The following is a 13,876-nucleotide window of genomic DNA, read 5'->3' as shown; positions in this document are numbered from 1 at the left end:
TTGAATCCTTTCTGGGGCATTCCAACTACCCACGCCCACCCAGAAGCCGCTTTTCTATAGTCAGACAATCCATGTGGACATCCCTAGCTTACATCTAGAGAGACTTTTCTTGCTGCTTACCATTCTGTTAACTACATTTGCATAGATGTTCCTCCAGAGACGGCATGATTGGAATAAAACTGGGTAAAAAACCTTGTATGCCTTTCCTCTGGGACAATATCATGCTGCAGGATGTGCTAGCCTTCAGAATAAAACCTGTACTCATGTCAAACTTGGGGAGGGGGGTCAGGGTGGATTGGAGAAATGAGAGCCCTGGAGGCCCTGCAGTGTTTAAGCTTCATCTGTTTCTCTGCAGTTGGAAGCAGTTAGGGATGTGTTATTTTCGATTCCAGCCAACCTTTGTTCTGCAGAGTGGAACTCCTTTCCCCAAGACCCAATTTCACACAATTTTATGCAAGCCTAGTTTGGAAAAAAAAAAATCCCCAGCTGCTCCAGCGGCTTTGCAGCAATGAGTGAAAGGTTAATATATTGTCAGAGTGGCTGCGATCATTCTGAGCAGTCATTTAGCCTATTTACAGCAGCCGTAAGATTATTACTCAAATGTAGGAAATTAAACAAGAAATACTTCACACTAGATATTCCCTATCCTAGATGATGTGATCTTCTTGTGGTTTAATTAGCCAGTGAAAGACCTCAGGCCTTCCCTTTATCTTTTGTCATGAATTCTAAAGCCTTGTGAGGGAAAAAAAATTGATTGTGGAGGTAAAACAGCAAGAATCCAGTGTTATTTATAAACTCTGCTCTGGAAGCCATGTCAGGACCTTGAACAAGCTCTTTTCCCCACTTTTTGGCCACTTTCCTTCTAGTATTAAGGGGCATAAATGATGGGAAAGTAAATGGAATTGTTACCTCTAAAGTATTAGAATTTTTTTGGGGGGGGGGCGGAATGGGTAAAATGCACTTTCTCTCTCCAGGGAAGTCTCACAAGAATCACAAAACCAGAAAATTGAGCAGCCAGCTAGCTGATCCATACAAAGTTATCTCTGTGTTAAGACCCAATGAGTGGTCATTCTGCCTCTGTTTAAAAATCTCCAAAGGAAGGAAACCTACCAACTTCAGATGGCAATTTTGAGTATAGAGCATTGGGCCTGGAGTTAAGAAAATCAAATATAACTTCAAACTTACTAGCTGTGTGACCTTGGGCAAGGTACTTTACTACTGTCTGCTTCAATTCCTTCATTTGTAAAGTGAGAATAATAATATTATTAGTATCTATCTCCCAGATTTATTGTGAGGATTAAATGAGATAATGTTGTAAATTGAGTAGCACAGATATATAGTAGGTGATAAATAAATGCTTTTTTCCTTCCATTCTTTTTCTTAAAGGGCCATTTCCATTAATGAATTTATCTAACATTTTTTTCCCTTTATATCAAAATTAAATGTGTGGTTCAGATATGGTCCCCAACATCATTCTGGCTAGTCAACCAAGTTCACTTCTTGACTCTTCCGTCATCAATGAGTTGCCAAGTCTTATAATTCCATCTCTTATTCCTTCTCTTACACACATTCCCTTATCTACTCTCACAATGCCTCTTTATCAACCTTGAGCTGGACTATTTTATGAGAAATTCCCAAATGGTCTACCTGCCTCCAGGGTCCCCCTTCTCCAATCAAGCTTTCCTATACTGCCAAACAGATATTCTTAAACACTAATTTGACTGTCAGCATATCCACTGAAAAATGTTCATTGTTTTCCTGTTTCTTCTAATATGAAATGCAAATTCCTTAGCTAGGCTTTAAAGCCCTCTACATTATAGTTCCCATTTTCCTTTTTGATCTTATTTCCTATGATTATCTTTCCTACCCTCTCTTCTCCAATGAAGTGAGACTACCAGCTCATCCCAAAACATATCTTATGTCCACACATTGGAAACTGTAGTGCTTCCCAAAGTGTATAATGCACTTCTTTCTCCCACTTCTCCCTAGAATCCTGCCTTCCTATCTTTCCCCAAAACACCTCAAATTGAGTTACAAAGAGTGGATTAAATAAATCCACTGAACAACAAAACCTAAAAACCTAAATTCAAATCCATGGTTTGCTATTTATCATCTGTGTGATATTGGCCAAGTTGTTTATCCTATTCAAGCCTGTTTCCTCATCTGTTAAATGATGAGGTTGGATGAGGTCACTTCTATTATCCTTTACCATTCTAATTTTAGGATCCTTAGAGATTATCTATTTAACCCCCTTCATTTTACAAAATGAAGGCTTTTGGACATAGGGTACATCATTAAATGAATTTCCTGACATTTCCTAGTTTGTAGCTAAACTAGGACTAGAACTCAGTTCTCTTGGGTCCACTGTTCTTTCCATGAAATAATCCAGACTCTAGAGCAAAACCTCTACATCCCGGCTAAACATGGGTTGCTGCATAATAAACACATTTTAAATGAATTGCTGGGTTCCAGAATCCTTTCACAGAGCATAGCCAGCTAATGGATATTCCTCTAACAGACATTTTGCTTTCAGTGAAATGTGTTTAGAGCACTGGAAAACATATTCATTTCACAAATCTGTTCTTTCAGACTTGTTTTCCTTTGTTTGGGAATTCACAGAGCTTACATTTTTAACAAGTTGATTCCCTTGCTGAATATAATTTTTTAAACATTTTATTAGTTTCCCATGTAGGTTTTATTTGGGTGCCTAAAATCTGTATCCTTTTAGCAGCTACTCAACTAAAATCATCTAATTTTATTAAGCTTCCAAGATGGGAAACCACCAGGCAACCAGTAAAAAGAAAAAGCTCTTTTTATAAATAAACCTGACGGCTTTAAGAAAAATATCACCAGAGGCCTCCATCATGTTGGCCGTTGTCAACATCCAATTTTACTAGTTCCATATTGGTTTCAGGGTAGGTGCCATCTTGGATCCTTTCTTAAGAAACTGATTTGGAGGAGAGTTCAAATAGTATTTTGTCAAACCAAGTAGTTTGTACATAATCTTGGAATTACTAAGCTTCAGACAAGAAAGGGTCCTTTGAGATCATCTAGACCACCCTCTTTCATTTTATAGATGAGGAAACTTGAGGTCTGTAGAAATTAAGTGACTTGGCCAAGAGCACATAGAATTAGCTGAGCAGCAACTAGAATGTGGGTGTCCTCATTCCCAGGGCAGTAGGCTTTGGCCTCTATAATAATGTCTTTAACACATCATATCCCTAAGAAATAGTCACATCATTATTTTAAATTAATTTTTAATGGGTTCTGACATTTAAGAAGCAATGCTGAAGAGAAGGAAAAGCCAAGTTAATGCCTAAATAGTAAAGGATTTTCTGGATTTAAAAAGATTTCTATAGCTAGAAGGCAACTTTAGTTTTCTGGAGTTTTGTTACTATGTTTAACCAAGTCTCTGAAAGGAGGTAGTTTTATATCTTAGGTGTGGCAATCCATTCTGTGGAGTTGGGACAGAGTCAAGATGTGATTTCACTGATCTAGGAAATTCCTGTATGAGGAAATTCCTTTTTCTAATCCACTTCAACAACCTTTCTAACTTAGAGTCTCATAGGGTTGCCTAGAACTCTGAGAAGGCTTCATTTTTTTTTCCTGCAGGAGTGAAAAAAATATTTATATTATGACCTTTCATCGATTCACATTTTATGTTTTCAAAAAATGGCATCCTCTTATCTTCTACCCATTTATCAAAAAGTTTTACATATTTACAAAAAATTATTATGCATGTTTCTCACACTATAACCATTTTTGCTGTAGAATTGTTCACACTTAGGGCAACTAGGTGGAGTCATGTTAATAGAGTGCTGGACCTGGAGTCAGGAAGACCCATATTCCTGATATGACCTTAGATATTTACTAGCTCATTAGTGACCCTGAGCAAGTCACTTAACCATGTTTGCCCCAGTTTTCTCATCTGTAAAATGAATTGAAGAAGGAAATGGCAACCCATTATCTTTGCCAAGAAAATCTCAAATAAGGTCATAGAGAGTTGGACACAACTGGAAAATGACTTAACAACAACAAATATTCTAGTATTGTATAATATTTATCGTGGCAACTATTGTCAGCAAACTTGAAAGTAGGGAACATGCCAGTAATCCCTAATTGTGTATTCCTGTTTAAGCTAGTTCTGTTTCTTAATATCAAGCCTAAATTTACCTATTTACATCTTCCAATCACTGCTATATAATCCTTCCCTCTAATCCCAAACAGAATGCATGTAACTGACTTCCCTGTGACTTTTCTTTAGCTACTTGGAGTCCTCAGTCTTTCTTTCCCCAAATATTCAGGGTTCTATCCACTGAACCACATTGCCTGCTTACAGAAACAATGTTGTCCTTCTCTAGGACAACATTGTTTCTGTAAGCAGGCAATGTGGTTCAGTAGACAGAGCCTTTGTTTTGGTGCCCAGTGATCTTTTCTTTAGCTCTACATTTTCACCAACGTTCCAATATGAGTATCAGACTTAGAGGTCAATAGTTTCTAAAACATCCTCAGGAGCCTTTTGCAGCAGCAGCAACAATAATAACATTGTAACGTATTAAAGCACTTTACAATCATGATCACATTTATTCTTCACAGGAATCTCTAAGGTAGATATGATTAGTATTATCCCATTCTACAGAAAAGGAAACTAGGGGAGAAAGATTAAGTGATTTGCCTCAGATCACATAATCTTACAGAGATTTGAACACCAGTCCAGCCCTCCTTTTGCTACCCAGACAGACAGATGTACACACAGCATCTTGGCTATTCAATAGCGGCCAATGTATTTTGGTGAGCAATTCCACCATTTCATCCTTGAGGTGTTTTCAAATAAAAACATGATTCTGGTATCCTGTTGACATCCAGAACATTAACAACTTTTTGAACTAATATCTCTGATCTGTCTGCTTTCTTTCTTTCTGCCTCACGCCAGAATGTATATAGGTGTGAGAGGCAGAGATGGGGAGTGAAGGAGAAGGGAATGAGGGCAAGAGAGAGAAGCTGAGGGAGGAAGAAGAGCAAAAGGGAAGAATTTTTGTCTCTTGCCTTGAAGAGGTAGCTAGCTGATATAGTAGAGAGATAGCTGAACTTGCCCCAAATATTTAACAAATCTATTTTCTAAGCCTCAATTTCTTCATCTATAAAATGAGAGGCTAATAATAGCATTTACTTCCCAGGGTTGTTGTAATGATTGAGTCAACTTTTTCTCTCTCTTTCTATCTGTCTCTCCCTTCCTCTCTCTTTTCCTCCCTCCCCCCTCTCTCTCTTTCTCTCTCTCATCTCTTCTCTTTCTCTCTATCTCTCTTTCCCTCTTCTCCCCTCTCTCTGTCTCTGTTTCCCATTCCCTTTCTGTCTCCCTATCTATAATTCTTTCTCTCTGTCCTCTCTTTGAATCTTTCTGTCTGTGTCTGTCTCTGTGTGTCTCTCTCTTTCTCTGTCTCTCTTCCTCTCCCCCTTCTTCCTTCTCTTTGTCTCTGTCTGTTAGTCTGTGTTTCTTTCTACTTCTGTTTCTCTTCTGTCTCCCTTTCCCTGTCTCCCTCTATGTAACTCGTTTTCTCTGTGTCTGTCTTTCCCTTTGAATTTCTCTGGATCTTTCTGTGTCTTCTCTGTTTGTCTCTGTCTGCTTGTCTCTGTCTCTCTTTGAATCTATCTGTGTCTGTGTCTGTCTCTGGCTCTCTCTCTCTCTCTCTCTCTGTTTCTTTATCTCTATCTCTCTCCCCCTCTCCCACGTTTTCCCTCTCTCTCTGTCTGTCTGTCTCTAACTCTCTTTTTGCCTGTTTCTCTGTTTCTGTCTCCCTTCCCCCTTTCTGTGTCCCTCTGTGTAACTCTTTTTCTCTGTGTCTCTCTCTTTGAATCTCTCTGTCTCTGTCCCCCTCTCCCTTTCTGTCTCCCTCTCTAACTCTTTTTTCTGTGTGTCTGTCTCTCTTTGACTCTCTCTGTCTCTCTGTCCCTGTCTGTCTCCCTCTCTCTGTCTTTTTCTGTCTCTCCCTGTCCCTGTCCCTTTCCTCCCTCTCTCTCTCCCTCCCTTTTTTCCTTTATCCCTCCCTCCCTCCTTCTCCCTCTGTCTCTGTAGCTCTTTCTCTTTGGGTGTTTCTGTCTCTCTCTTTGAATCTCTGGCTCTGTCTCTCTAGTTCTGGCTCTATCTGTCTCTCCCTTCCTCCTTTCCTCTCCCTCCCTGCCTCTCCTTCCTCTCTCACTATCCCTCCCTAACTCTCTTTCTCTTCCCCCTTATAACAATACAAATTCCATTGGCTAACTATTAAAGGTAAACTCATGGTGGGGGGAGAAGGCGAGAGGAGGGGTTATACTCTCATGAGTTCCTAATTGTAGACAGAGCACCTATTGAATCTGAAGGTAATATCTGTTCTCTGCTGAGTAGCATAGTAGAGCTGCAACATACAGATTAGGAAACTATAGGTCAAAGAGATTGTGATTTGGTGAAGGAGGGCTGGTAACAGATGTGAATTGTGACCCCAGGTTCCCTGACTCCAAGCCCAGTGTTCCCGGATGCTGTAGCAGGCATTAATATTAGACATGTTATTTTAGAAACAAATCATAATTCTTTTCTTGGACAGTTGGGATCCATGTTTCTTTTTTCTGTCTTTCTTTCTTTTTTACAGGGATGATGGTTTCCCAGTGTGAGTTCAGAAATGCCATGTGCAAATTGTTTTCTCAGGTGGGGGGGTTCTTGGTTGGGAAGCTATTAATTAGTTGATTCTAAGTCTCAGCCTCCTTGAAATAGAGCACAGGCATCATAAAAGTGCCTTCTTTGAAAAGGGAAATTAAACATCTGCAAATTCCATCAATTGATTTGCTAATTGTTTTGGCAACAAAGTTTTCTCACTTGATAAAGTTGCTGAAAGACAAAGTAATTTTTAATTACATTTTAAATATATTTTTAGCATTTTATGAATTCTAGGGAGAGCAAGTTTTCTTTGGAGAACTAAATTAAGGACATAACACTATTCTATAAGCCCATAATTATTATGATTAGGAGAATGTCTGTTATACATTCCATGCAATTAAATTATGTCCCCAGACTGATAAAGATCTGTTTAGAAAAGAGAAATGGATTTTCCACAGCTGTAAGTGCATCTTAATGCAGTCTTTTCAGAAGTTAATGCATGCGCCAAAATAGCGGGTTTGTATTTTTAACTTTCAAAAGCTTTCAAATATCTTTTCAGAAACTTCTATAAAATTAATCACTCAGTTTGCTTACACGGAAATCAACTAATCACATCAAAAGGGATTGAATTATCAAGAGACAATCATAGAAATTTACAGGTAGAAAGGACCTTGGAGTTCATATAGTGTAATCTCCATTTTAAATTTTGAAAACCTAATATGCTACAAAGGGACTGAGGCCTCAAGAGAGCAAGTAATTTGCCCATAGTCACACAAGAGGCTGACATCAAAGGCATGATTAGAATCCAGCTCACTTACTTTCTAGTAATCCTACCATAATTTTTTTACTGCAATTTCTTGTGAGCAGGTACAATAGCAGTGGATATGTATTTATTTGTATATATGTATATATACCCTATACACATATATGTATAAACATAAATAAATATATATTTACATCACTTAAATTAAATTTTTATCACTCAGCTCTACTGCCAGAAAATGTTGCCTTTGATGAAAGGAGCAGAGGGAGCACATGCGTGCATGAGTGTGTGTGTGTGTGTGTGTGTGTGTGTGTGTGTGTGTGTGTGTGTTTTGTATGTTTTGACTTCTCAAGAAGATTTAGAAAAAGCATTTTCTGATTTCTACTTTCTCCTCAACTTCTGGTGTTTTGCACCCTTTAACAAAAATTTACCTTGCATATATTTCTTATGCACATGTTACCTTCTCTGATAAAATATAAACCCCATTTTTCTGACATTGTATCCCCTATAACTGACACAGAATAAGCTTTTAATAAATGTTGGTTGATTGCATAATTGGGAAAAAATCCAAAACTTAGGGTCAAGTAATAGTAGATAGTTCATTTCTGAGCTTTCTATTCTAATAGCAAAAACTTCGGTTTGTTCATTTGGTTTTATACACTCTTTGTAATATTTTATCCATAAAACTATAAATGGCTTCTACCAGTTCTTCTCCCTCTCCTACTTTCTTTGTATATTGTTTTTCCCTACTAGAATATAAGTTCTTTGAGAATAGAAAGCATTTTGTTTCATTTGTTTTTATTCCATACATTATACAATGCCTATCACAAAAATTAAAAAGTATTCCCTTTATCTACCTGTCTACATATCTATTTATCTGCCTAGATTATGAGATAGCAAAATAGCAAGAAAACAGGATAGACATTTATATACACATATATTACATATATATATATATATATATATATATATATATAGACACGTAGATTATATAGATATATTTAATTATACCTATCGACTCCAGTGCTTCATCATGACAAAATAATCTAGAGTTTTCAAAAGTTAGATTAACAAAATACAAGCCAATTTCTACCAAGCTAAAAATACCAGGAAACCTAATCTGTGTCAGAGATATTAGAGTTCTGCCTCAGGGCACTGAGATAGATGTAAAGGATGCAAAAATTTAACACATAAGCTCTAAAAATTTCAGTCTCTGAAGTGACTGATTTCCCTTCATTCAGCTGAATTAATTACATATTGTATTCTTTCCATATCATGAGTTATAAAGCTGTTTTGAGGGTCACCTGTGCTGCTTGCCCTGCTGGCTGCATGTGTGACTGCTTATATCTCATATGGGGACCAGCTTATCTAAGTTCAGAGGCTCACTATTGGAAGTATGGCTCCCAGGTGATGAATTTCTTTACACTAAAAATAATAATAATAATAAATTTAGAGAATGTATAAAACAGGGGTTCTCAAACTACGGCCCACGGGCCAGATGTGGCCAGCTGAGGACAATTATGCAGCCCATTGGGTTATGGCAAATGGGCTGAGAGGCAGAGACAGAGTGTGAGGTTTTGTTTTTACTATAGTCTAGCCCTCCAACAGTCTGAGGGACAGAGAACTGACTCCCTATTTAAAAAGTTTGAGGACCACTGTATAAAGACTTTAATCTGTGTCATTGGAGGGAATCCCTCTACCACTGAAATCAAAGTTTCCTTGAAAAGTAAAGTACTGACATATTTATGATCTGTTCTCCTTATTTAGCATTTGTTAAGTACTGATCATGTGTCCTGTGATATAAGGACAACTTATTACCTTCCCTACTACATCAAACAGTATTCCTCTGTCCCCATGGCTCACATCCTAAAAGAAATGAGCTATCCACAATCTCTAAAGATCAAGATGAAGAAACGTATTTTGATAGATACTATAAGTTACTGTTGGAAGAGGAGAGTGGCTTTTACATCAGAATCATTTCCTCCATGTCACTATTTCTGAAACATATTTCATGGTTCTTTGCTTAAAGTTCACCTCCCTGTCAAAATGTGTTATGATTTGTATCCCCTGGGGTATTTGACATTACTTCTAACATTACCTCTAACCCCTTACTCTGCAATCTTAGATGCTCTAAGAAAATTGAAACATTGGCTCTCCTTTTCTACTAGTCTTTGAACATAGTAAGCAGTGAGGAAGAAATGTCTTCTCAAAATTTTAGAGAAAATAACATTTTAGGAAGTTAATCTTAGTTCAGCTGTGGCTATTAGGGTTCTTGCAAGTGAAAAAATGCTATGCTTTTTTGGTTCGGTCATTTAGTTTTTATGAGCTCTTTCTAATATCTCAAAAGAATTGAAAAAGTATGTGTCTATAATCCACAGGGACTAGGAAATCATGAGATTACTGCCTAATGAGTGGTTAGCCTCTTTCATTCTGGAGATGAAGTAAATGAATGAATGAGCATTTAAGTGTTTAAAGTATATTGGACTCTATACTAACCTCTGGTGTTACAAATACAGAACCTTTCATTCTAATAAAAGGACACAACATAAGAGTATACTAGGCAGTAGTAGCCAGGGATTATTATTTTGGTTTAAAAAGTTTAAAAAGGAATTATATATGGAACTATATGATAGTTGATTAATATGACCTTTCTAGTTGTTTTGATTATAAGAGAAGTTCAGAACTGGAAGCTCTGAGTTCTATTAAATAACACAAATATTGATTAATAAGCTAATGTTTGTAAGGCAGTGTGCTAGCTATTAGAGATGGAAAAATGAAAAATGACAATAGTTTTTCCTCTTGGGGAACTTATGATGTAAAGGAAGAATAAGAAATGTACACAATTGCTATTATACTAAGCATAAGGTCAAGGAAAAGATCAACACAAAGAGCTAAACAGATTTGAAGAGTTTGAAAAAATGACTGATAGCTGGGAGATTTGGGGACATGGGTGATACTGAAGAGATGACATGAGGTAAATGGCTGGATCTCTTTCTCTAGAAAAGGATTATATACTCTTTATTCTAGGGATTCCTCTCATTGTCAGACTGACAGTAATCTGTAAGAGATGTGATATGGTCAGAATTAGAGTTCCATGTGCCATTTTGTTCTTAAGCACCTTCTGTTTCAATATAGAAACTGTTTTTGTTTTTTTTTTTTTTGTCAGAAAGCATAATTGTTCTTTTACTGCATGTGACTTTGAGAGAAGACATGTGGCTAGAAATTCCAGTTCTGTCAAAAACCTCTACCCTTATAGTTAGACAGCTTCTGAATATTTGTTAACCTTGAACAATAATTCATGGAAATAGCCCATCTCAATATTATTGTTGTTGTTCATAATAAGAGAAAAGACTTTATTCTATTTGTATCTCTACCTAGCATTATAGCTAGCATAGTATAGTCATGTAATGTGTTTTGAAATGGAGAAGGAAGAGGTAGGGAAACAGTTAATTGATCCACAAAGGCATTAAGCTGAGACCTGGAGATGGGAACACAAAAATGAAAGCCCTTTCCTTTAGAGATTTTGCTATCCATTTTTAGAATATCTTGCAATTTTCCATTCCAATAAAATGTATGTTCCCTGAAGGCAGAATTTTTTTTTGGTGATGTTGATATATCTACAGTATCTAGCATAATTCTTGTACTTTGGGGACTGCCAGAAAAAGAGGATGACTTGGATTAGAATTTGTGAATTTGCTGATATGTGGAATCTATACTCTCAAAAATTAGTACCTCCCAGGCTATTAGCCCTTCCTCTGCTATTTATAGCCTTAAATTATCAGGGGTTCTGAGAAACAAGTTGTGAGGTATTCAGAGTCATAGTCCCAGTGTATGTCTAATAGTGGAACTTGAAATCAGGTCTATCTAACAAGGTTAATACTCCATTCACTATACAGCTATTTCCCTTCATTTTCACATAGTAGATACCTAATCAATGTGAATTTAAACTTATAAAGAATTGTTACTAATGTACATTACCTCAATTGATCCTTACAATAAGCCCAGAAAGTAGGCAAAAAATCTTATTTTCTCTGTTTTATAGATGAAGAACCTAAAGATTATAGTGGCTAAGAAACTACTCAGTGTCACAAGTACTATATGGGAGAGCTGGGAATAAAATTGCTTTCCTTCTGAGATTGCCTTCTCTTTACACTTTATTGTTTTACATGTGCATAATGACTTGTATACAGTCTCACCCATTAGAAAGTAAATCTCTTGAAGTCAGAGAGTATTTTTGTCTTTCTTTGTGCATTTAGCACATATTAATCATTTAATATTTGTGATTTGACTTACTAAGCCAGGTCTAGTGATTCCATGCCTAGCAACCTTTTGACAATATCATGCTATGGGTTATAGGCAGTTTGATTCCCCTCTTTCCTAGCTATCGAGCTAAAACCACAGGTTTTACAGGTTCAGAAATAAAAGAAGAAAATGCCTTCTAAATTCAAGTGAGGTCTTAGATAGGTACTATCAACTTAATGTATAGTTATCCCTTCAACATTGTGACTTTCCCCAACACAGTATGATATGTCACAGGTCAGCATAAGAAATGGGAATTTGGGGGGAGTTTTACAGAAGCTACAGCAACATATCAACAGATGATACAAAAGAAGTTTAGAAATTCAGAAATACATAAAATATATGTATTACAATATTATATAATATAAATATAAATTATCGTATAATACCATAATAATTCATCTCTAGGGAAGAACAAAAAAAAAAAATTAAGTGGATTTTCTATCTCACAAGAGAACACGTGCCCCTAACCCATGTAATAAGCACCTGAACAGTTAATTGCCAGTGTTTCATGACTGAGTGATTTTTTTATGCTTTTTATTTTTGCCTCATTGGTTTACAGTGTATATAACACCATGAACTGAACTCTGAGCTGAACTTGAATGAATCAAAAGGAAAGGCTGTAATGAGGAATAGATTCTTGATGCTTCCAACTGTAGAGGCGACAAAGGAAGGGGTGGGATGGGGATGAGGAGAGGCTAAAGAGTGTAGGCTGCTCATAGTTTGTGTTCCTAATCCCAAACTGGATAGCCGGCCCTAGGTGAAGTGGTAATGAGGGCTTATTGTACCTCTTCCTACAGCCATCCTCATTCCAGGCCCGTAAGCACATATGAATCAGGATCCGAGTAGAGAATTACTCTATAAATACTTTCAGTATTTATAGGATCAAGGATCTGAAGCTGGAAGGGAACAAAGAAATCATCTAGTCTATCTGTACATTGCACCAGATTGCCAGAGGAGTCTGTGACACAAAAAAATTAAAAATCAAGTTATAGTAGGAAAAGGAAAATTAGTGGTGAGGTATAGGAAGGTTCTCTTCTGTCAACAACTAGAAGACATTGCTGATTCCAGTGGGCAAAGAGGTGAATTTTACCCAGGTTTTCATGTAAATGTAATCATAGGCCACTAAGAATTCCTCTTGTTTTCTCCCTAGGTGCCAGTCTCCTGGATGACCTAAAGCAGTATTTCTCTTTCCATCATTCCCACGGAGATACCATGACAGCACTGGATCCCATGCAAATGAATTACTCGGCTGCTGTTTGGGCTGTTGTCTCCTACGTCATTGCTGACCTAGATGAGATGTTGCCCAGACAATAAAAAATTGAAAAAAAAAAAAAAAAAAAACAAGGAAGAAAACACATTCTTTCCAGAATCCAGTATTGTAGAGCCCAAAAGGCTGATTTTAGTTTTGTTTTTTGATTTCAAAAAATACTTTTACCTTCTAGTGGAATGTTTCTCAATTCTGTCTTAATTCTCCTGTTTTAATAGCAAGACTAAAATCTTTTATTGCCAGTATTTTATTGTTGTCCAAGTGTAGCATTTTCTTAAGAAAAATGGTTTCCTTGATGAGAGTAAATACTTGAATAAATCTGTTCCATTTGCAAGAATAATATGCATTGTGTTTATTCAAAGGGATTCTGTTTTGTGTTTTATGATTAGATGGGGAAGGATGGAGGATACTGCACAATTCTGACACAATCATATATGCTCTAATTCTAAGAACACATCCAAGACATATTCACCTTCAAAAAATAAAATTTGATCAAGTGATAGGCAGCTCTTTCTGCCTGAATTCCAAGAAACTAGAACTATCGTCCATTATATAGAAGTCCATACTTCTAAGATCTTAGTATAGCAACAAATCAATTAACAAGTCTTTTTAAATAGTTATTATGTACGAGGCTCTGTGCTAGACACTGAGGTTATCAGTACAGAGAATCATACAACTCCCTATTCACAATAAACCACACAGAAAGGAGTCAAAGAATTATAGAATTTTAAGAGATTTCAAAGGACATCCAGTCCAACTCATTCCTAACAGAAACCCTCTCTTCAATCTCCCCAATAAGAGGTTATCTGCCTTTTGCTTAAACACCTCTAGAGCTCCTATCTCTGGAGGCAACCTATTCTACTTTGGGCTGGTTTTAATTGTGATATAGTTGTGAGAATCAAATGAGATGATATTTGTA

The 13,876-nt window shown here is 36.8% G+C and overlaps 1 protein-coding gene across 3 annotated transcripts in view; it reads left to right on the top strand.

Annotated features, from left to right (window-relative positions):
- The window catches only part of CPQ (carboxypeptidase Q), a 651,739-nt gene extending 638,448 nt beyond the window's left edge, over positions 1-13,291 (top strand). For all 3 annotated transcript variants that reach the window (XM_074268920.1, XM_074268909.1, XM_074268930.1), the window contains one exon: positions 12,841-13,291. In XM_074268920.1, coding sequence (XP_074125021.1) covers positions 12,841-13,004 — 164 coding nt within the window. In that variant the 3' untranslated portion in view covers positions 13,005-13,291. The remainder of the gene's footprint in view (positions 1-12,840) is intronic.
- The last annotated feature ends 585 nt before the right edge of the window (positions 13,292-13,876 follow it).

Source organism: Sminthopsis crassicaudata, chromosome 1, assembly GCF_048593235.1.
Source record: "Sminthopsis crassicaudata isolate SCR6 chromosome 1, ASM4859323v1, whole genome shotgun sequence".
In the NCBI taxonomy this organism is placed as follows: Eukaryota; Metazoa; Chordata; class Mammalia; order Dasyuromorphia; family Dasyuridae; genus Sminthopsis; species Sminthopsis crassicaudata.
The sequence above is the reverse complement of the archived record's forward strand: the minus strand, read 5'-3'. Positions and strand labels throughout refer to the sequence as shown.